Source organism: Cryptococcus depauperatus, chromosome 2 (assembly GCF_001720195.1).
Source record: "Cryptococcus depauperatus CBS 7841 chromosome 2, complete sequence".
Classification (NCBI taxonomy): Eukaryota; Fungi; Basidiomycota; class Tremellomycetes; order Tremellales; family Cryptococcaceae; genus Cryptococcus; species Cryptococcus depauperatus.
This window is the reverse complement of record NC_089469.1, coordinates 1721057-1743454: the sequence shown is the minus strand read 5'-3', so window position 1 is coordinate 1743454 and position 22398 is coordinate 1721057. Positions and strand designations below refer to the sequence as shown.

The following is a 22398-nucleotide window of genomic DNA, read 5'->3' as shown; positions in this document are numbered from 1 at the left end:
ATAATTTAGTAACAAATCTAACAAAAAAACGCAGTTTAGGAAGAGCCACTTGGAAGAGGAGGTAAAGGCTTGTCTCCAAATGTAGCACCGGTGACGGCATCAGGTGAGCCATTAGAGTCTGAGATGGAAGGTTTGGCTTCGGCTTCTGATGCCTCTTCTTTTGTTCGAGCTAGTTCCAAGCTGGCTTTAGAGGGTTCAAGCATTTCGTCGACGGACGTAGAAAGTAATTTCGGCGAAAGCATTGGTTCTAACATGGAATGAGGGCCAGATTTCAGTGCTTCAGAGGTTGTCTCTGAGAGAACTTCTTGATTGTCAGGTGTCGGGGATTGGACATTGACCTGAGGAGCCTGTGCAGGAGAATGGGAGTTTTTCCGTTCAATCTTTAATCTGTTTGCGATGGATTTGGCAGCTTGCTGTGGCCCCAAAGAGAATCCTTGCCTAGTTTCGCTTCTATCTTTAATATCCGAGCTTTTCCATCGCTTCCAGCCGTCGAAATCGATCAAAGCCTAGATATCTCAGTCAATACAACAAAGCTCAGAAAGAAAAAATAATACTAACTTGCATACAACCCCACTCCACAATTTTTTTATCAAGCCATTTAAGGGATACTGGCTTCGTAAGGAAATCATTACAGCCGGCAGCTAAAGCTGCCACTCTGTCGCTTTGTAATGATGAAGCCGTAAGCGCGACAATTATGACTGACGAACGGAATGGCGAAGAAGGCGCTGGTGAATCAGTTGCCAAAGGACCTCGAGGCTGTTCGCCAGCTGGAGTGGAAGGGAAAACCCCGATGTTGTTGTATCTCTCCAAACGACGAATCTCTTTTGTAGCTGCTATACCATCCATGACGGGCAATTGGATGTCCATCTAATCACGCTAGGTTATGACGCTTACTGGATTCATGACTGTGACTTACCAAGATTAGATGAAATCCTCCTGTGCGCCACTTCTCCACGGCCTCAGCGCCATCTTTTGCCGATTGGTTCTTGATTTTCTTTTTTCTCAAGAACATGCTCAGGATGTTTTGATTGATGGGGTTATCTTATCAAAGATTAGCTTCTTTACATTTAAATTCTACGGTATTTACCCTCAACTATCAGGACATTGATTGGGGGAACCACAACGTCCATTTGTTTACCTTTTTTTCCTGGGGGGGATATTGGAGAAGGTGCTATCAAGCCCTTCTTCACATTATTTCTTTCGCCTCGCTCAGACTGCTTTTCCTCCATAACAGGTGGAGTGCTTGTTGGAGTTACTCTCCTAGACCCTCCACCATTAAGAGTGATTGTTTCCGACCTGACTCTACCTCTAGCTCTACCTATAGCGATGATAGGTTCTTCTGTGGCAGGCAAGCTCTTCTTTCTCGAATTCAGCCTCAACTGGACTGGCCGTTCAGAAGTAGTGTTATTGCCAATTGAGCTGCGACGCTCCTCAATGCTAGTCGTAGAGATGGCAGAAGATCTGCGAGGTTGATGGGGTGCCGCCGTAGTAGTAAGCTCATTGTTGGCAGAAGCACGTCGGCTACTTGGTTTACGACGAATGCTATCACTGGGAATTCGATGACCAGACCCTTGTCTTTCGTGTTTGACGGGCGGTTCAAAAAACATTCCAAATGGTCGTCCATCGGGACTTTGCATAACCACACCTGATGCGGCTGAACTTCCTCCTGAAGGTGACTTGGAAGTGCTGGAAAAGTATTCTTGGGCAGGCGTGGCCACAATTTCACCCGGAGTAGGGAGAGAAAAGTGTAAATCATGGTCGGTGCGAATAATCTGAGCAGCAGAGGGAGGAAACTCGCCTAACGGTGATTTTACTTTTTGTACGCCACGTTGATCTATTGATTGAAAGACAGCTTCTTCGTGAGGTTCTTCAATGACGGAATCAAAAAATCCGGTTTCTCTTTCGGACGGAGTTCGCAAGCCACCAGCAAATTGCCTATTTCCTGGTGATCTAGGCGATGTTGCTATGGGCGAGAAAAAAGGGTCCACTAACGGTTGCTGAACTGCAGTATAAAGAGCAGTTAGGAATCTCCTCGGACCGATGGGTTTCGGTATAACCATAACCTCTGGCTGAACGTATCCGTCCAACCCTGTGGAGGATGGCGGCATTCCCAAAAAACTAGAGATTATATCTTGGACTTGGTTATACTTCGTCAACGACGTGAAGTGTATGAGAACAGTAGATAATGGTTTTAAAGTCATCAATCGCACAGAAGGTGAAGAGCGCGTGCGCCCAGAAAGAGTTGGCCGTTTATTGAGACGGGGTTTTAGGGAAAGACCAAGTCCAGAACGTAACCGTACAAGTTCGCGTCTAAGAATGTCGATATCATCGTCAATGACGATGAAGTGGCTGGGGATAGTTGTTACAGGTGGCATTGATCCAGAAGATGTCTCAACACTTGATGTCGCCGTCCCAACTAAGCCACCACATCCAGAATCGTGTCGCGAAAAGGATTTTCCCATGTCCTCAAAGGCTTCGTCCCCATTATTTTGGATATGTGAGATGTTCATTCCCCAAGCAGCAAGGTATTTTGTCAGGTGTCTAGCAAAGATACTATTCAAGTTGGCGTAAAGCGAGATTTTCTTGCCGCGAAGTGAATGTGCGAATTGAGACAACTCTACAAGGGTCGGTTCTCGGGGAAGTTTGAATGAGGAGAATGGTTGGCGAGCCGCTTCTTCTTCGACAGTCAGAGGGGTAGGCTCAACGATAGGGTTGCCTCTAGGTAAAAGGATAGATAGTTCGTATGTCCTCCTTGGCATCCCTGTTCCTACAAGAGAAGAAGGTTGAACGTCGAGCTTGAGAGTAGCACCTAGTCCTGCGAGCATGCGCCTCAAAAAAAGAGTTTCTAGATGTGGCCTGGTAGCTTCCGTTTCTTCTGCTAGGCGTGTAAAAGGGTTAAACTCCGCTTTCGGAGTAGTAGATGCCGATTCAGGGGCAGACTGGAAAATATTGTGTATGATTTCAAAGATACAAAGCAAAGGGCCTTGCTTGATATGAGGAAGTGATTTGCTGCTGAAAGAGGGTGGTTGGGACTCCGGTTCTGGCACATTGACTGTTTGCTGGTTTGTTCCTAAACCAGTAACGGAAGGATTAGCCGCAGGTATTGACGAAGGTTCTTGTGGGAGAATCTGGAGTCCGAGTTCGATGGTATCGTCGTATTTCGCCACAGACAATATCTGGCGCAGAACCTGTATTATCAGCGTTGTCCCAGACACGATAAACCTACGTGTCCTAAAACATAAGCTATTTCTTCGCCGTTGCCATTTACGCTGACATGTTTCATGTCTACATCCCCATGAAAGAGAACAAAGTCTATTCTCTTTTCTGCTGCCTCGCCGCTTAGCATGTCTGCAACCCTTTGCAACAATTCTCCTACGTCGAAGTCATCTTTTCTCGAAAACGACGCATTCTCATATCCTTCTGGTTCAAACAACTGTTCAGCGTGCGCAGATAGAAAATTGATGCTCTTCATCGAGGTCATCAAAGCAGAAAGAGATGTTGCGGGGATCTGAACAGTGCAAGCCGAATACAGTTCCTTTGCATTGTCTAAAAGATGAGGAGGGGAAAGGTGGATTAAGGTCTGTATGGCAGATTGTAGAGAATCTGCCAATTCTGTTGAAATTGAAGTCAGAGGGGTCGGAGGAAGAGATGTCACGAATGAAGACTTTTTGGTTACTTGCCCATGGTGGCTAGTAGGTAATGGATGGCGTAAGTAGCCTAGTCTCGATGGAAGCGGAGAAGAGAAGGTACGATTGAATGATGGTGGACGGGTGAAATTGTAGCCATTCATCGGTGAACCAGCAGTAAATTCTATGCCCACAGGCTGGCCATCTTGCAACGAAGAATCTGTTATAGAGCGATGATCCACGGTGCGATGTATGTTATGAAGGGAAGGGTCATCTTCCGAGCTAGATGACGCGGGATCGAAAGTGTCAAAAGGATCACGCTGACTACGAGGCCAGTCAAATAATGGTTGTGAGGAAGAAGAAGAAGAGGAGGCCGACATCTGACAGTGTAAGTGCACGTGGCTAATAGTAATTCAGAAGGGGAAAACTTACTGGTAGAGGCAGCTCCATATCACCCTTATAAGTTATTGAAGAGGATTCGATAGAATCGGACTCTGTGCTTGATGAAAATTGAGTGGACCAGCTACTGCGTGATGCCGTTACAATTTGAGATAAGGGGAGTTGGCTTTCTTCTGGGGTTGCATGACAGGGGTGGGGGTCTGGAATATTGCGCGGGCAGCTCGGTGGATTGCTCATCCTTCTTGGTATACGAGGAAAGAAAGCTGGAGCAAGGATGAAAAGATGGAATGAAAGCAAATCAGGCATCTAACAGGTCCCATGGACTAAAATCGGAATCAAATTGGTAACAATTTGATTCAATTCTTAATTAAGATACTAAGTGTAATTAAGCTTCTCTAGGGTTATCATTTTCGGTGTTGGCCGCCGCCAGTACTCGTACGATACTCAGGGACATATTACTTTTATATTCTTCGTTATTTGTTAGTTTCTATTCTTCATTCTCATCTCCATTCTTTCTCCCACTCAACGCGTCAATTTCCAACTACAGTAAGCGATCGCAGGCATAACCATTCTTTTCTAGAAGGGCTCCTAATGATTATTCTAGATGCCCGTTGAGACCCGTTCCGCCGACCGAGTCTCCAATTACAACAAGTTCTGGGAAAAAAAGTCTAATGATGACAACGAAACCCACAAGGTCAATAGATTAGATCAATATACTGAGGTTGTCAACGGTATCTATTTCCCTGTTTAAAATTATAGCCATGGTCTTATCATCCTTCAGGTTATTACGACGGTGCAACTGAGCTATACGAGTATGGTTGGAGTATGCTATCTGTATTTCCACAAGGAGATCGAGAGCTGATAAGTGGATTGTAGGCGAGTCCTTCCATTTCTGTCGCTTCTACAAAGGCGAGGCTTTCCTACAAGCTGTGAGTTTGAGAGTCTAGACATAATCTTGTCAATTAATACATCTCAATTAGCTTGCTCGACATGAGCATTATCTCGCTTCCATGATGCAACTCAAGTCTGGTATGCGTGTGCTTGATGTTGGTTGTGGTGTTGGCGGCCCAGCTCGCGAAATTGCCCGTTTCTCCGATGCCACTATAGTTGGCATCAACAACAATGATTTCCAAATCGCCAGAGCTACGGCTAAAACAAAAAAGGCTGGCCTCAGTGACAAGTTTTCTGCTGTCAAGGGTGATTTCATGAAGCTCAGCGAGCAGTTTGGCGAAAACTCCTTTGACGCCAGTATGTTTTCTCCATTGCACTTGCGTATCATGGACTCACCTCTGATTAAGTATATGCTATTGAGGCTACCTGTCATGCCCCTAATTTTGAAGGCATTTATGGTGAAATCTTCAAGTGCTTGAAGCCTGGTGGCGTCGTTCGTTTACTCCACTCTCCCTGCAAACGTGGATTGACACTGGCGTCTTCGATAGTTTGGTGTCTACGAATGGTGCATGACTGATGCTTGGGACCCTTCAATCCCTCAACATAAGGAGATTGCCCACGGTATTGAAATCGGAGACGGTATTCCCGAAATGCGAAACTTAGCTGCTGCCCGGGACGCTCTTAAATCTGTTGGATTCCACATTGAGCACGAAGAGGACCTGGCCGACCGTACGTCTGTTAGATGTAACTTACACGAGTTTCAGTACTTATATGCTAGATAGGTCCTGACCCTGTTCCCTGGTATTACCCCCTTGAGGGTGACATCTGGAAAGCTCAAACTGTTTGGGACAGTGCGTTCTTGTCTTTCATCTTGCTTTACATTACTAAACATAGCTATTAGTGTTCACATGTTGGCGAACAAGCAAGATGGGTTATACCATTACGCAAAATAGTGTTTGGGTTCTTGAGAAGTTTGGTCTGGTTCCCAAGGGTACCTACAGCGTTGGCGAAAGTTTGATCGTTGCTGCAAAGGCTCTTGTGGCAGGTGGTCGAACCAAACTGTTCACGTATGTTAGATTACCATCGCACTAATTGATAGCTGATGGCTTGTGTTAGACCAATGGCTCTGTGGGTTGCTCGCAAGCCCTCCAACTAAACTCGAAGCAGTATGTTCTACTTCAGACATATATAGTCGATCATTTTACCTTACTCAATTTTGGAAGTACACATTTGGGCTGATGTACCATTTCTTGTCCCCTTGGTGCATGCATGATCAACTACCGCTTAATCATAATGTAAATACTAGGAGGGAATGATGAAATAATTAAAAAAACGGCTATGCCGCTAACTCTTTCCAGCTCTCTTCTTTTCCTTTGCCTTCTCTCTGCGAGGAGTAACTATGAGCACTATCATCGTCATGAGCCGCGTCACTTACCTTTGCATTGCCTTTTCTTCTGCCCTCTCCACAGTGATGCTTCCTTCGGCTTTACGTAGCTTGGCAGCATACTCTTTATCTTTTTCTGCTTGTTCTCTTGCTTTTTCGCCAGCCAAGAATTTATTGTCTTTCCTGAGCTCACGCATCGCACCTTTCTTTTCCTTCTTGTAAAGTGCTTTAAGCTTAGCAGAAGCGTTGCGCTCAGCATCGGGGTCATAATGTCTACCTGGTGTGTAATTCTCCTCAAAGCGAGGCGCATAGGAAACGATAGGGATGGGCTTATGGGATTGAAGAGTGAGCGGTTGCCGCACAGAAAGAGTATTAGTGATTCGCTTTGCAATTGAAGAGAAAGTCTGAATGAAAATGGCCTAACAACGATCATCAGCGGTTGACCATCTAAACAAAGCTTGATATTTTTTATTCACCTTTGATTCCTCAGAAAGCTTAGCAATTTTTGATTCCTCCAAAACTTTTTTGAAGGGGATCATAACCTCCACAAATGCTTCCAGGTTTGCATACATGTGGGCAAATTTATCCACAAGCTTCAATGCTACAATCAGAAGATCCATCTTGCGTTGCTCCAACTGAGCTTTTTCTAAACTTTCATCGGGCTTCAAGGCTGAAGTAATATCTATAGGATGTGAGGGTATGGCGGTAGATGGGAGGGTCAAGAAAAGAGAAATTGAAGGCGCCTTAAGGTCCGGAAAAACTTCGACAGGCTTAACATTCTTTCGACGAGGTAAAAGAATAGTAAAAGCAGAAGCCACGAAGGTGATAGCTTCAGGTATGAGTCGTTTAGAGAAGGCCTCATACTACGCCAAATCTTAGTCAGCTATTATTCGTATTTAAGCGCTGAGGAGCCCACCTCGACTAGCAATGAACACAGGAGTAAACCTGACGCCAAATCTCTCAACGACCTTACTTTGGCTTGCGAAAGATATTGTCCCATCAACAGGACGGCAGGTGCTACGACAGGATGCGAGAGATCACTTGTCGACCAGAAAACACCAATGAATCTTAACAATGCTAATTCAGGGGCTGCGGGCAAAGTTTTGGATTCCAGTTTAGCAGCTCCTCGAGCTAAGCCGCGAGTGAGGTTCTTTTGCATTAGTGCGAGTTTCTCAACAAAATGAGAGGCGGCGGAGACTGGGTTTAATTGTATGAGAGCTGTGAGATGCGGTATCAAGTTTTGCATCAAAGGAAATGGTGGGTTGGACCGTGAAGACAGAACGAGAATGTAATCAAGTAACACACCAAAAAAATGCTATATAGTATGTGAGCAATTCTCTGTTGAAAGTACCTCAAACACCCACTAGAAGTTTTTCTTTGTTACCTTCTCCAAGACTGGGATGGTGTAATGTTCTGATACGTTGAACGACAATGGGTAAAGCATCTTCTTCTAGTGGATCTAAAATGTTCTCAAACTGATCAATTGTAGAAGGGCAGGGGAAAGTAAAAGGAATTTCATTGACTTTGCTTGTATTATCAGTATTCTTTTCGGGTTTTTTGAAGATGGGCTCCACTCCATCCAACAAAGTCTCTTCTTCTTCATTCAGATCTCTCATTGAATCCTCGTCACTCTCTGAATCTTCTTCTTCTCCCATTCTTTCAAGATCACTGTTGCTCTCCTGCTCTTCCTTGTCATCATCCTCATTTTCACTCTCTTCCTTTGAATTTGAATCAACTTCACTGCCTAATAATCTCGTGTTCTCAATTTCCTCCCTTGTCAATCCCGGCCCAAGAAAAGTTTCGTCTTCAAAATAATCATCCTCTAAGTCATCTGTGCCGGGTTTTTTCCCTTCAATTCTCCTTCTCTTCCTTGACCCATCATCCTGTTGCTCATCGGAGACATCCTTACCCATCATACGCCTTAGTCGTTTTGCCTCGGCAAGTTCAAGCTTGTCCTTTTCCTCCTTAGCAAGCTCTTCTTCGGATTTTGTGCGATTTTTCGGCTTGGCGCGAGCGTCAAAGGCGAGAGAACGGACAATCTGGTCGTATTCGCCATCCCCGATGGCTTTGGCATCTACAGCAGACGGGGAAGCAACACGAGGTTTGGATGTTGTCGGGAACAAAGTGTCTGTAGGTGCCAAAGCTGTACTACCAGCAAGAAGCGCTTGAAGATCGGCAAGTCTGTCATCTAATTGATCTCGAAGCTCTGCATCCGCCTCCTTTTGCATTTGGCGCTCAAACTTGTGTTCTTTAGATTTTGCGATGACCTCTGCCATAACTTCATGCTTGGACTTTTTCTTAACAGGCTACAGATGAAACCTGGATTAGAGACACAGTTTTAGATGCGGTTGGATGCTTACAAGCTCTTCATCTTCCGAAACTTTATTGAAACCACCAAAATGGACTTGACTGACCACATGGTTGTCAATTCGGCCCTTGTCCTCCTCCTCATCGTCTTTCTCACCAAATCCTTGCGCATCAAAATCATCACCAGGAAGATCCATAACATTCCTGCCCCCATGAGTTAAGTCGCCCAGTGCGAAGCCATCATCAAATTCGCCAAAAGGCTCTTCATTGTCTTCCAGGTTGAACATACCCTTTTTTCCTTGTCCGCGTTGCCGTTCGCGAGTGTAACGCTCAAGCATACGGTCTTCAAGTGAAAGCGATGGGTCATTTTCGCCAAACCGCCTATCTCTAAAAGTCCCTCGGTGGTCTTTGAGTTGATGCTCGAGCAAGAGAGATTTTTTTCGCTAACACTTGTTAATACACCCATCTTGGCTTAATCAGCATACCTGTTCTAGACCCGCTTGTCTGCTTGCACTTGGTCTTCCAACGACGCCTTTCAGGTTCCTTCCCCCAGCATCATGTTTCACCTTTGTCTCACGTTCATCAAACTTATTGAGGCTCTTTCGAATCTCCTCAAGTTTGTCAAACTTTTTTTGCCGATCGGTTTCCCTCGCTCCGCCCTTATTGTAGGCCTTTTTCTCCTTCTTTGAGTAGGTTTTTCTGGAGATCCCAGCATTACTGAGCGCTGACTTGAGTTGCGAAAGCTGTGAAGGGGCCATTTCGGCAATAATTTTTGTCACTTTTGGGATGCAAAAGTTGCAATGTCGATAAATTAAGAATTTAACTTTAGTACATGGAGATGATTTAATCTCCGTTCAAAATGTCAAAACCTATTCGAATTGTAAACAAAGTTGGTTATTGAAATATATGCGGCAAAAACGATAAAGATGCAAAATGATCCATCACAACCATCCAGAGACAGAGATTACTCTTTTGCGAGGCTTTGTGATCTGAAGCCATTGGTGACTGTCAAGATGTAGGTTGCTGCTTGTAGGACTACCTACTGACAACGTTTATAGAACGTCCTTGGAAGGAAATATCCCGAGAAAGAGATATACCGAGACATTAAACTATAAAGATTTGTTGCACGAAGGCCTTCAGCATCAGTGAGTCATGGTGTAGTGGGTTGTGATAGTGAGAGCTGAATCCAACAAGATCCCCTTCTGACCTTTATGTCACTTGCCAGCTATGGGCTGATGGGAAAGAGAGTACACTGCCTTTTAGAACGGCTTGGAAGGATTTTCCTCGAGGCTATATGTTAGCAACACTCTTCTGGCCTGTAACAAGCTAGCTGACAGGCTAAAGATGGAATTATAATGTCATTCTACCCATAACATACCCCTCCCTACAACTATCCTCTCAAATTGCTTTTACAGTATGGGATGTTCAAGGAGCTGGTAGAGCGACTCCTGTAGGAGGAACCACTATGCGCCTTTTCAACAATAGGAGGTCAGTTGTAGCTTTTGGCGTGGCAAGTTTTTGACCTCCTCAATTAGGCTGTTGAAGCGAGGGCAACAGAGGCTGTATGTTCATCGAGGAGTAGAGGCGGATCCACGAGAAAACACTACAACTCCTAGTGAAATGCCTGGCAACAAAGAAGACGAAATGGGGAGATTAGAGAGAGTGAGTTGTATTTGAATTTACGGCCGTCAAATGACATTATGCAGCTAGTCAAAGAGTTTGAGAGAGGGGATATACCAAAGATAGATTGGTTAGATCGACTCGCCTTTAGGCAAATAGAAAAAGTTCATGCTGTAAGGAGTTTCTTTTTTGGGAGACAAACTTGCTGATCTTCTCTTCAGAGCCATGCATCTAAGTCAGATAGACTCTATCTCTACATTGATCTTCCCAGATTCGATTTCCCTGTTGTTTACTCTGAACAAGAGACTCCATATTCCCTTCCTCCTGCTCCTATACTGCATCTTCCGAGTCAGAACCCCCAGCCTGCATCGGCACTTCCACCTGATTTGCTGTCCACGGATCCTTATCTTTGGAAGACATATGACCCAGACGCTTGGAGAGAAAACCCGGTTGAAATTAAACACAGAAAGTTGCTAAGAAGTCAGAGGCTGGGAGACGAGGGCAGAGACCTCAAACCTGGACCATCTGACCGTGATCGTCTCAACGTCAGTGCATTCTCTGCTTTTTACTTGTCCTGCATGATTGATGAACACAAAATAGGAAATCTTCGGCTTACCACCTACAGCGTCTCTCTCCGCACTTGATAAGGACTTACTTTGGAAATTCCGTTTTTCCCTTTTTCGTTCACCTCGATCACTCACTAAATTTCTAAAATGCGTTACTTGGTCTGATCCGGTCGAAACCAAGCAGGCTGTTGAGAAACTTTTGCCTTTATGGGGACAAGAGGTTGGCATGGATGATGCATTAGAACTGTTAGGCCCTGGTTTTAGACACAAAAAAGTTAGATCGTTTGCTGTTAAAAGACTGGAAAAAGCAGATGATGAGGTAAGCATATCTATTTTCAGAGTGGAAGCTCTTTGATGGTCATGTAGGAATTGCTTTTATATCTTCTTCAACTAGTCCAAGCGCTGAAGTTTGAACACAACAGCTTTTTGGACAGTCGTCGCTCCAATCGTAGTCATCGCAAACGAGACAAAGAACAAATGAACGAAGAAGATGACAGTGGTCTTTCTCAGTTTCTTATTGATCGTAGCGTAGCAAATCCAGTCTTAGGGACAAGTTTCCATTGGTACCTTATGATTGAGTGCGATAGTAGGTCGTCAGTGGGTAAGATATACGCCAAGATTGCTTTCAGATTTATGAAAAAACTCTCCGAGGTGAGCTGGTCTCCCTGCACAACTAAACAATGCTGAATATACTAGACTGTTGAGGGCACAGCACAAAGAGACATTTTACGCCGACAAGGGGAGCTTGTACAAACCCTTTCAACTCGCGCAAAAGAGATACGAGCCTCAAAAGACTCTCGTTCCAAAAAGATTGAAAAATTCAGAGCTTATATCGCCGATCCAAAACATGGCCTCGCTCGATTACCTGAACCTCTGCCTCTACCTCTTAACGCTCGGATATCGGCCACATCTGTTGTCGCCGAGAAATCATCTGTCTTCAAGTCTAATTTGCTGCCGCTTTTGATCTGGTTTGAGACGAGTGATTCCAACGGAGCGTCAGAGGACGACTACTCGGATGCTGTGGTCACTGGCGCCCCCGATTATCCCATCATCTTCAAGAATGGTGACGATTTGCGCCAAGATCAGCTAGTTATTCAGCTTTTTACCCTCATGGACCGTTTGCTTCGTAAAGAAAATCTCGATTTACGTCTGAGTCCATACAAAGTCCTGGCCACTTCAACGACAGAGGGAATGATACAATTCATCCTCAGTAAGAGTGTTGCATCGATTATGGCAGAGTTTGGAAGTCTACAAAACTACTTGCGAGTAGAGCATGCGGATGATGGGGCATTGGGATCCTATGGAATTGAAGCAGGGGTAATGGATACTTTTGTGCGAAGCTGTGGTCAGCGTGGATCCATTGTCATTTCTCTGCCACAACTGACAGCTCTGCAGCTGGATACTCTGTGCTTACCTATGTACTGGGCGTGGGCGATCGTCATCTCGACAATTTAATGCTTGCTCCTGATGGTCATTTTTTCCATGGTAAATATTCCATTCAACAGTCCATTGAGATGGCTAAGCCAATACACAGTTGACTTTGGATATATTCTTGGTCGAGATCCCAAACCATATCCACCACCAGTCAAAGTATGTAAGGAAATGGTTGATGGCATGGGTGGGACAGGCTCCTCTCACTATGCAAGATTTCAAAGTCTGTGTTACACGGCTTTTATTGGGCTAAGGAAGAACGCCAATTTGATACTGAATCTCATCGCTCTCATGGTAGATGCTGGAATCCAAGACATTCAACTTGAACCTGATAAGGCTGTATGGAAAGTAAGCGAATATTCCTTTGCTTCTATTGCCTTGCTTGGGCTAATGTAGGAAGGTACAAGAAAAATTTATGTTGGATCTCTCAGAGGAAGATGCTATTAAGCAGTTTGAAGTGTTATTGAACGACACATCCTATTTGACGGTCGTTTTTGACCGGATACACGATTGGTAAATAGCCTGATTTCAGCTTGATTTGTCTGGTTAACCGCGTATTAGGGCTCAATATCTACGGGATTAAAACAGATAGATTCTACAGAGAGAAAACTACTATCTATTACTGCAGTTGTATTACAATATTATGTATAACATCTTGACAACTGGAAATCTTGACAATTGAATAGTAACCACAATATCACTTTATTGAAAGTTCTGGCTTTCAGGCACGATATGATTTACCGAGATGCGACCAAGTTTTAATTTTCTTTTCTTGAAATAATAGTCATTCAAATAATACAAATTGCTTTCGAAGAGTTTACTATTATATATTTATCGGCATAATCTTCAAAATATCACCTTGATACTTTGGCTGAAATGCCGGCATCTCTTGCCTCAGCACTAACGCTGTCAACCATAGGTTTGGCATCAAGAACGTTCTTGAAACTGACAACCAAACAATTCAAAGTCGAAGGCTTACCTATACTGCTTGATGCTCTCAAGATACCGCATAATGAGAAGGGGAAAAGAAAAGCATTGGGATTAAGAGACCAAGAAGGGGATGACCCGACATTGAGACCGAGAAGAGGAATTGTCACCAGTATGTCATATCACAATTTGTATTGATCTCAAGTTTAGTACTGATGAGTTACTGACAGATAACCTACTTTTTAGTTTGCAACCACAACTCTGTAGTTGATGATCCAATGGCAAGTGTGTCTGGTTTAGTATACGAAAATGGACTAAGTGTCGTTTGCACTCAGATGTGGTCACTATTACCTCTGACCACCTACTTTCCTTTTGCAACTCCAGCACATACTTGTCGAAACAATCGATGGACATTGGGAGCCTCAGATATCATGTTCACCAACCCTACACACAGCAAGTTTTTCACCTTGGGGCAAGTAATTGAAACGCACCGTGGCAGTGGTATCTTTCAAGAAGCAGTGGACAAGGCGGTCAAACTATTGCAAGATGGTAATTGGGTGAGTTTTAGATTTCTCAATAGACGTGTAGGTCATGGATGACATTATGTTTTCCCAGATTCATATCTTCCCGGAAGGCAAGGTCAATCAAAAGCTCACCAATCCTAATGGGGGCCTTTTTCGATTCAAATGGGGAATGTGAATCCAATTGTTTTGGTTAAACAAAGATACGAGACTAATGTTAATGATAGAGGCCGAATTATTATGGACTCTACAGTCATGCCGGAGGTTATACCCATGTGGATATCTGGTAAAATTGCTAGGCATAAATCGTAGTGTGCAGGTTTCTAACTCCTCTCTACATATAGGTTTCGATCAAATCATGCCTGAAACCCGCGGATTTCCTCGTTTCATCCCTCGGCCTGGGGCCAATATCAGTATCACAATTGGAAAACCGCTTACGTCCCAGATTGAGTCCTTGATGAATTCATGGCGTGAGATGGCGTCAAAGGAAACTGGTTCACTGGGTATTGGGGGTGACTGGAAACAAGAGGCGACAGGAGAAGGATTGAACGGGTCGGAACAGCGGAATGTAAGAGGCAGAGGAGAGCTGATTGATGGACATGAGAAAGAAGTGAGGATAGGAATTGTGGAAGTTCTACAAGAAGGAATTCGGGAACTGGGAGAGGACGTGGAGAGGAGAGAAGGTCGCTTTGAGAACAGGCTATGGTCCCATTCAATTAGACAGGAATTCAAAGCATAGATCATACGAAAAGGCAGAGAGGGAAATAGATAGTTGAATAAAATGCCATGTGCTTGGTATGTGTCATAATATATCATACATTACACTGAAATACAAAGATGTGCCATCATGATCACAATCAGCGGCCATATTTCTGAAGTTCCCATTGTCGGCTATAGGTTATTAGCTTTTCACAATATCTGTCATCTTAACATTATGCGTACTTGTCAAGCGGACAAACTAATGAAGGTCAGCTCACTACCTCAGCTGATGGACAGTAAACTCACCGTGACGTGTTTTCAACCATCGTGAGATACAGTGAAAGTGGAAAGCATGCTGTTGATGTTAGGCGGGCTAAGTAATAGTCTATTCTGAACTGCTGGTAGACGCACATTACAGATACCCCATGCAACAGTACATCCTAAAATCCAATTAGTATATAGCCAGCTTTCGCCTCGAGAAACTACACACCATTTTCGCTCTCAGCTCCTTGATTAGCCTGGCAATCCATACAAAGATCCATAATGTGACTTTTGCAAATTGCACAATTATCCACAGCAATATCTAGCCAATTTATGTCTCAGTTTCTAGTATATTTCATAAGGAATCTTCACTTACCCCAAGCCCAGAGAGCGACAGCGTTCCACTATCGATGATTTCCACAACGACATCAGTTAACCTACTCTCGCAGAGAACGGCAACCCACTTTTTTTACTTCAAATCTGGGCTTCTTCTCACTTGCTAATTGTTGAGCGTTTTGGTCGACGTCCATTTTGCTTATAGATATTGTAAAGATGGAATGAAAAAGAAGAGACGACCAACACGGTAGTGGAAGGGAAGGAGGAAGGAGATGAGTGGAGGCTTGATGAGATATGTGGACCTTTTCTTATCATGAAAGCGACTTTTAATCCACATCATCGAGCCTTTCCAATACCACGATATTTATTTTGCTTTATTAAAAAATAATCTGTTCATCAACAAGGAAAATCGATGTCAATGAGAATTAAAAACAGAAAAGGGCAACTATGTCCAGTTGCATCTTGTTTATCAAGAATTCACAGGAGGTCACAATCAAAATACATTTCTGGAAGAAAACATTTGACGCTGGAGACAAAAACCCAATAACGGTATTTCTAACCAGTTGCTACAAGACTCGCTGGCTGTTATAGGAAGACATTATCGATGATAAAGCCGATGGTAGAAACGTATCAATTGGCCAGCTGACTGTGCATCTTGAAAGTAAGTTTAATGAGATACGATTGGTGCGTTTTACCAGACTGTATTGATAAGCTATCGTATGGTGTAACTACATTGTAGATTCGTCGAAAATGGCAGCGATTGAAGCAAGAAGAAGTCACGAAGCCGCTGCCGTCATCAAATATCATTCTCCTCTTCGCCTTAATCATTGCATTTGCTGCTACTAGAGCAATGAGTTACACAAAATCGAAAAGATTCAGAAACGAAATCAGTGAACCTCACAGAGCCGAACAAGTATTTGTTGGCGTAAGTTTGGCATATTGGATTTAAAGGATTACATATACCAAGTCTCTTCCGACCTTTGACGCATACGCTGACCATCAACCAAAAGAAATTCGCAACTAATCTAGTCACTTATTGAGGCTCCTCTTTGTGAATTTCGATCCCAGGCTTTGCTCCTAAAGCTGTCTTTATCCAGCCATACATGATGAATTGAGATGAAACCAGGCCGGCAGTCATGACTTTACGAGACGAAAGCGTTAGCCAGCAATCACATGGAGATTGTGTTCAACTCACCCATCCTTGGGCCGAGACCTGCGAAAAGGCCCACAACTCCAGCTTGCTTAGCCAGAACACCAAGTCTATAAACCATCGAACCTTGTGGTCCGTGACCTTTGTTAATCTGAGAAAGAAGTGTATCGGCAGGCTAAGATGAAGAAAAAACATCAGCCATCACTAAACTATAGCACGGGATTTGAGTTGCTTACATGACTTAAAACGGCTGCTGCAAAACCTGCCACTATACCCGACCCGAGGGTTATCCCAAACTTGGAAGAACCCGAAAGATTCTCCTTGGTCTCTGTCGTCATTCGGTTGTAAATGAATTCTGTGACTCTCTCGTTCACTGTAAATTGGCCGATTGCGTATGGAACTTGTTTAGCCAGGATGGGAATGAAGCCAGCATAGAGACTCCCTATCCCTTCGGTTGTCAATATTTTCGTGAATCCGCTCAGTAACCCATTGGCATACTATTGAGGCTGCAGTCAACCACTACCTCTCAATAGTTCAACACTTACCTTGGGATCAGAGACAAGCCGAATGCGAGTGGCTTCTGCTGGTGTCAAAAGGATATCTGCAAAGAATCTTTGAAAATAAAGTTGGAGAAATCATGGACACAAATGGTTTGATAGGGTAGGGCTTACTCGGCAATTGCTGCACCACCAAGATAGATGGCTGTACGGTTCTTGACAGCATTCTCTTTGCTCCCAGACAGCTCAACCAGATACTTTTTCTGCGCGGGGAGTTGGCATAATTAAAACTTGAGGCTTCCAGCCATTGTTTCGCTTCATAAGCATAAACTTACAGAGGCTTCATATCCCGCAAATTTGGCTCCGCCTTGTAAGAGATATCCAACTGCTGTAGGCCCAAACCCAGTCAAAAGACCCTTGGTACCCTCAGCAGCTACGATGTGACGGCCTCCCTTCAATAAAGAAAAGCCTTTCAGGCTAGAATCAATTTGAATTCGTGTTTTGACCACATCTATAGCTGTAGAAAGCCCCTGTCAGTCTGTATACAACACTTCAGTCTAGATATGCGTACGTGTCATGGCGCCATGTGAGCTACGCCGTACTGTGAGCCGCAATGCATACCACCTCTCTTAACCGCGAAACTTACAGAGTGCAACAAAGAGCGCCAGCTGTAAAAAAGATGCCATAGTCTTTAGAAGTAAAAGTAGGGGTAAGAGGTGTGCCAGATAGATCCTTGGCCATCTCCTTGACCTTTTGTGTAGCCATTATGAATCTATAGTATCTATAAAAGGGAATGGAGGAATCAAGTAAAATACAACGAGGAATTTTTCTATATATATTAATTGGTGGACAACGACGTCGTCGCTCATTCCTGCTAGATGGAATGGCGGATGTCTGGAATGACGTCATTGCTTTTGTAATAACAATTTATAATCGTTACGTAATAATACTATAAGCAGATTATAATCCTTGAGGTCTTTACAAGTAAAAATATTTTTATTTTTAATAAATTCTTGACCAATACAATTTCGGCAAAAACATTAACATAAATTCTATTGTTTTGGAACAAACACATTAATGAAACGACTATACATTAAAAGACATGAGGCGAGTATCAACACTCAGCATAAAAGATATCCAGCACTTGCAAATCTTTAATCAAGAATTACAAAACCCTCGGCGTCGTCAATCAATATCTTGGCACCACTTCTCTAGTAGTCCGTTTGTAATGGTAGTATCCATTGGGAGGAACGTTGGGAGAAACAGGAACACCTCTCGCTCCTTCTCCACCATTCACTCTAGTCATTGTGCCATCCCATGCCTCGGCAGGCCATCCAAGGAACCCAATCCTATCAAAAGAGTCAGATGTCTTCTTGTTACTAGAATTCTCAAACCTACAGAAACATGAGGATGGCTGCAGTCAATCCCATCCAGATCTATAAACGGATGTAAGCAGATTTCGCTTTCGGCACGAAATACCCACAGCAGAACCAAGGTGTACCTTGACATTTGCAACTTCAAAGGCCCGATGGGCTATACTCCATCCATAAATGGAGTACATCCAAGCAGCCACAGTAACTATAGTACCAATCCTCTGCACATTCATGTCAACACTCGACCTTAATAGGCGTGCTCACCATCATAATGACAAAGAACGTTCGGTTGCCAACGGTTCGCAGGGCCCTGCTCTCATGTACCCAAAGCAGAGGAACGATGGCAAGTAAAGTCAGAAAGACAAAAACCAGAGCTATGCCAGGTTAGAGACATCAGACAAAACCACAAGGCCACTAACCAATGGGCCAGAGAACCATACCGCCAGTCAAGGCTTTATTGACCTGAGTACCATACTCGTATCCGACTCGATTGGACAAGCAAAAATCAGGCGAACACCATCCGAATGAGCCAAAGGTTGTATCACCAGCTGGTGATGGGTTACGCAGCCAGTTAATACTTGGGATAAAGGGTGAAGAAAAGGTGCAGAGGATGCTATATTTATATTCTTCAGTCTGATAAATCGCCTTGAAAACATGTAGCTTACATGAGGATGAAGGATGTGAATCCCAAGATGAAGAGAATGATGACGTGCGCTCCGTATGGGAACTTGTATGTGAAAGCCATGATGGAGGATCAGATGCAAGTTGGGAGAAAAGAGATATCAAAGGCCAAGCGTCTGGCTTTTATATGTTGAGAGCTCGCTAAAAGTTACCGTTTTTTATTTATTAAGAAAAATGATGGAATACGAAATCTCCTGTTGAACAACACACATTCTCGGGAAAATTAATTTGAACTAAAGGGACCCCCTTGTACACCTTGTCATGTCCCTTGTTCAGGTCCCATCACCGAACAAATTTCCGATGTTCTATCTATGTTCTTTTTCGGAGAATTGATCGTGTTTGTTTAAACAAATCGCCTAAAAAGATAAAACGCGCTCATTTTTCAGCGACTTTACCGCTTTGCTCTTGGCCTGAAAGGGTTTATATGGTATGTGACCAGTACAAGAACTGACGTAGTAGCGGTCGGACTTGTTACTTTTGTTTGTCTGTCATCAGTGAATCTAGGATGGGCGGCCTCTTAACATCTAGAATTGCAGCAGGTTTGACGTTTCACGATTGTATAAGTATATTTGGCGAGAAAAATATTTAGAACGAAGAGGCATTATTGGGCATGGTTATGGCTATTTTGGCGGATATAGCACAACTACTGCCATTGGCGGATCAAGCCATTTCTATCCAAATAATTATCCGCCTGGACTATATCCGCCTTGCCAGACTTTAAATAGGATGCAACGGCTCTCGCTGCTCATCCATTCCATCGCCATCCATTCGAATGCTTTATACAACAACCAGGAACTCACGTTTTTATCTGACAATGAAGGCGATTGTCTCCAGAGCTTGGGACAACATGCTTTCCTTTCTTGTCTTGTTCCTAATCTCTATCGGGTTGACCGTTATTCTCATTCATGCTCAGTTATCGTCGTTATACAATTTCTTCATGGCTTTACTTGAAAAAAGCTCGATTGCATCCTGTGAGTCGTTGCACCCTCACTGTATTCAAAATTTGATGAGGCGTAAAGTATGCTGATTTAGCACTGTAGATCTCTATAAAGAACGCCCATCTACCACTCCAAGCATTAGGCAACATGCGTACGCGGCACGCAGGCATGCAGTGAAACCCATTCCATCCATTGAACAGATCTTAGCCAATACTTGGTCTACTGAGCCTCAAAGACCGTTTTCTAAACGCAAGCAATCACATGAATCGATAGCGGCTATCCAAACGATTTCGCATTCGTGTACCCGCTCAGAGAGCGAACACACAGATGGCCAGATATCCAAGGATCTCTCTGTGAGTTTGAGATATGGTCGTTGAGCAAGAACTTGATTTGACTTGTGTCTAGGGTGGCCAACCTCATTTTGAACTACATACGGCTCCTGGACTTGAAGAGTATCGACAGATGTTTGCGTCCATGATGGAGAAAAGGCAACGAATGCGGCTACTCCGATCTGTAGATGATGATTCACCCAACGACAAGTTTCTTTCAAGACAGACAATCTCTCCAATCACCATTACTCCAGAGAACCCCGGCAAGAGTTCCTTTGGAGCAAAAAGGTTCATTAACAAATTGAAGGACGCCAAGAAAAAAGTCATTGTTTGGCCAAAAGAGAAGAACAACACCTTTCGCAGGTTCAGAAATCTTTTCAAGAGTCCAGTGGCGGCCTAAATTCGGTTGTAGCAACTCATCCTGTTCATAATTACGCAGCAAGTATCTCGTGTATATCCAGCGGCGCCAAATGTAGAGATCTTTCTGATTCTGAAATTGATATAATGCGGTTTAATGCAACAACAAGTTTCATTTTACAATCACTACAGGTAGATAAGAGCACCAAGGAAGAGAATAATTCTATGCTTGATATGACTGACAATGTTCTGGTCTTTGACAGTTGCTTCTCAAAATCCAAATACCAATTGCGCCCTACTAAACACTGGAGGTTTCCACTTGAGATGTGCAGGATTGATAGACCGTCTTGGTTTAGACATTGTTTTTCTGTGTTGCTCCATGACAGCGTCAGTGAGATGAACAATGTGACTATTTTTGTAATATTTGATCATCTGTAATGCTTGGCAACTACATTCCAACTATCAGCTCAGCCTTTCACAGGCAAATAAGTACGATTTGGACCCACGTGTGCATGATATCACCATGAGTAATGGATGTCTTTTGGGCAATTTCATCCAAACTAATCTCATAGTCACTCTGTAAAAGCAGCTCCACAATCTTTTCCTGCCAATATGCCCTATAACCCAGCAAGCCCAAATCAGACAAAGGCTTTTCTGGGGTACCAAGTTTCCCTTCTACCTTTGAGAGCTCATAAGAAAATTCGATAAGTAACCGGCCATAACCCTTTCGCTGATGCTGTGGAAGTGTAAGGATACAAGCGACGTTATATCCATCAGGCGACTCCTTCTCCTTCGAAAAGTATCCTATAAGATGGTATCCAAAATCGTCCTTAAATGTCATGCAGTAATACATAAAAGGATCAACATCATAGTAGAGAGTTTTGTGGTCGAGGAAACATTTGGATATCAGACAAAGATTTCGACACCAAGTGTGCTGCTTGCGTCCATCAATTTCAAAGAAGGATATGCCATCATGGCAATATATCTCATTTCCAGGAGGGTGTATTAGCATGCATTTTGTTCGATGCCGTCTTAGTTGCGTAGACGATGGATAGTAGAGAAGGCAAAATTCGCAAATATAGAGAACGGGAAGGTGAGCATATTCGATAGGATAAGGGGAAAAATACCAAGTTTCGACTTCATGCTTTCCAATCTGAAGTTTGTTTAGATTTTTAACTCGGCTGATTTCGGAATGAGATTGGGTCATAGATCCAGACGTCCGTAATTTTTCAATTTCCTGTTTTTTGGAGAAGACATGGGGTGCAGCCTGAGGGTTGGAAGGGGCAGCAACAACCTCTTGGTTAGGATCTATTGCCCCGTCGGAGGCTTCCATATTCACAGATCCATCCGCATCCATCTCATCGTCTTCTCCAGAAGCATCATTATCCTCGTCATCTTCGCTTTCTATCACTGTTACTTCCTTGCCTCTTCGCTTTTGTGGTATCTGGCCCGCTTTGCCTACTTTGCTTGCTTTCCCTAACTTGGATGTACCTGCCTTTCCTGGAACCCCCTTTCCTATAGCTGAAGCGGCTTTGGTAGCTGCCCTCTTCAACAGACTATCAGACGGCAAAGGTGAGCCAGTTGTTCGTATAGATGTAGCTTTTGACGTTGGTGTTTTTCCCGGTCTATCTTTCCTTTTTGTCTCATCTTTAGGTTTTGGCCATTCCATCTCCTTTTCAAATACCAACCGACTTCCCCCAACCCATTCATCTAAACGCTTGTTGAATTCTATATAATGAACGTAGTATTCTGTTTCATCATGAGGGTCTGATAAAGGGGCGTCTGCCAGCGGAGGAGGGGCAAATGCGGACGGCTTGGGCTTTGCACGGGTTGACAGGATCTCAGCCTTTCGCTGTTCAGCTTGACCATTAGGTAATGGCTTTACAACATAGATCTTGACACCTGGAACAACATCCTGCATGTACGAATATTATCAGTGAATATAGACCTGGCTTAAAGAAAAATACGTGCATCAATTGAATACGAGCCTGGCAGGGCCACGCTGGGCGCAGGGGTCCCTGATTCACTGCTGCTTCCTCTACCATGGGGTGTGGATGGAGTTGAAGGCGCCATGGTGCTGGGTAGGTCAATCGCCACTGAGAGCT

The 22398-nt window shown here is 43.8% G+C and overlaps 10 protein-coding genes across 10 annotated transcripts; 4 read left to right on the top strand and 6 right to left on the bottom strand.

The window, feature by feature from the left end:
* Positions 1-35: 35 nt before the first annotated feature.
* L203_101974 (uncharacterized protein) lies at positions 36-4076 on the bottom strand (the record flags this gene model as incomplete). Its single annotated transcript, XM_066211405.1, has 6 exons — positions 36-506; positions 559-867; positions 917-1041; positions 1088-3176; positions 3227-4006; positions 4059-4076. The coding sequence occupies 6 exons, from the start codon at positions 4074-4076 to the stop codon at positions 36-38; spliced, it is 3792 nt and encodes a 1263-aa protein (XP_066067502.1).
* Positions 4077-4159: 83 nt separating this feature from the next.
* On the top strand, positions 4160-6072 carry L203_101973 (uncharacterized protein; the record flags this gene model as incomplete). Its single annotated transcript, XM_066211404.1, has 11 exons — positions 4160-4217; positions 4510-4571; positions 4630-4756; positions 4807-4848; positions 4902-4954; positions 5006-5273; positions 5324-5409; positions 5465-5645; positions 5699-5767; positions 5818-5983; positions 6033-6072. 11 exons carry the CDS (start codon positions 4160-4162, stop codon positions 6070-6072), a joined length of 1152 nt encoding a protein of 383 aa, XP_066067501.1.
* A 188-nt stretch (positions 6073-6260) lies between these two features.
* Positions 6261-9365, bottom strand: L203_101972 (uncharacterized protein; the record flags this gene model as incomplete). Its single annotated transcript, XM_066211403.1, has 7 exons — positions 6261-6300; positions 6352-6719; positions 6777-7163; positions 7217-7615; positions 7665-8606; positions 8661-9050; positions 9093-9365. The coding sequence occupies 7 exons, from the start codon at positions 9363-9365 to the stop codon at positions 6261-6263; spliced, it is 2799 nt and encodes a 932-aa protein (XP_066067500.1).
* A 168-nt stretch (positions 9366-9533) lies between these two features.
* On the top strand, positions 9534-12807 carry L203_101971 (uncharacterized protein; the record flags this gene model as incomplete). The annotated part of the gene is made up of 14 exons (XM_066211402.1): positions 9534-9622; positions 9666-9752; positions 9802-9903; positions 9952-10095; positions 10143-10269; positions 10314-10400; positions 10449-10772; positions 10828-11112; positions 11160-11444; positions 11490-12138; positions 12189-12278; positions 12328-12572; positions 12625-12737; positions 12786-12807. 14 exons carry the CDS (start codon positions 9534-9536, stop codon positions 12805-12807), a joined length of 2649 nt encoding a protein of 882 aa, XP_066067499.1.
* Positions 12808-13100: 293 nt separating this feature from the next.
* Positions 13101-14411, top strand: L203_101970 (uncharacterized protein; the record flags this gene model as incomplete). Its single annotated transcript, XM_066211401.1, has 6 exons — positions 13101-13323; positions 13398-13432; positions 13487-13708; positions 13767-13846; positions 13900-13958; positions 14017-14411. 6 exons carry the CDS (start codon positions 13101-13103, stop codon positions 14409-14411), a joined length of 1014 nt encoding a protein of 337 aa, XP_066067498.1.
* A 118-nt stretch (positions 14412-14529) lies between these two features.
* On the bottom strand, positions 14530-15162 carry L203_101969 (E3 ubiquitin-protein ligase RBX1; the record flags this gene model as incomplete). The annotated part of the gene is made up of 7 exons (XM_066211400.1): positions 14530-14563; positions 14615-14630; positions 14678-14726; positions 14783-14811; positions 14862-14954; positions 15009-15036; positions 15097-15162. 7 exons carry the CDS (start codon positions 15160-15162, stop codon positions 14530-14532), a joined length of 315 nt encoding a protein of 104 aa, XP_066067497.1.
* An 839-nt stretch (positions 15163-16001) lies between these two features.
* Positions 16002-17380, bottom strand: L203_101968 (uncharacterized protein; the record flags this gene model as incomplete). The annotated part of the gene is made up of 8 exons (XM_066211399.1): positions 16002-16108; positions 16164-16293; positions 16355-16615; positions 16664-16730; positions 16790-16878; positions 16951-17132; positions 17187-17206; positions 17262-17380. 8 exons carry the CDS (start codon positions 17378-17380, stop codon positions 16002-16004), a joined length of 975 nt encoding a protein of 324 aa, XP_066067496.1.
* Positions 17381-17804: 424 nt separating this feature from the next.
* L203_101967 (uncharacterized protein) lies at positions 17805-18733 on the bottom strand (the record flags this gene model as incomplete). Its single annotated transcript, XM_066211398.1, has 6 exons — positions 17805-17964; positions 18014-18051; positions 18099-18209; positions 18253-18362; positions 18408-18601; positions 18654-18733. 6 exons carry the CDS (start codon positions 18731-18733, stop codon positions 17805-17807), a joined length of 693 nt encoding a protein of 230 aa, XP_066067495.1.
* An 873-nt stretch (positions 18734-19606) lies between these two features.
* Positions 19607-20336, top strand: L203_101966 (uncharacterized protein; the record flags this gene model as incomplete). Its single annotated transcript, XM_066211397.1, has 3 exons — positions 19607-19640; positions 19710-19960; positions 20013-20336. The coding sequence occupies 3 exons, from the start codon at positions 19607-19609 to the stop codon at positions 20334-20336; spliced, it is 609 nt and encodes a 202-aa protein (XP_066067494.1).
* Positions 20337-20563: 227 nt separating this feature from the next.
* Positions 20564-22366, bottom strand: L203_101965 (histone acetyltransferase ESA1; the record flags this gene model as incomplete). Its single annotated transcript, XM_066211396.1, has 3 exons — positions 20564-20741; positions 20800-22208; positions 22265-22366. 3 exons carry the CDS (start codon positions 22364-22366, stop codon positions 20564-20566), a joined length of 1689 nt encoding a protein of 562 aa, XP_066067493.1.
* Between the last annotated feature and the right edge of the window lie 32 nt (positions 22367-22398).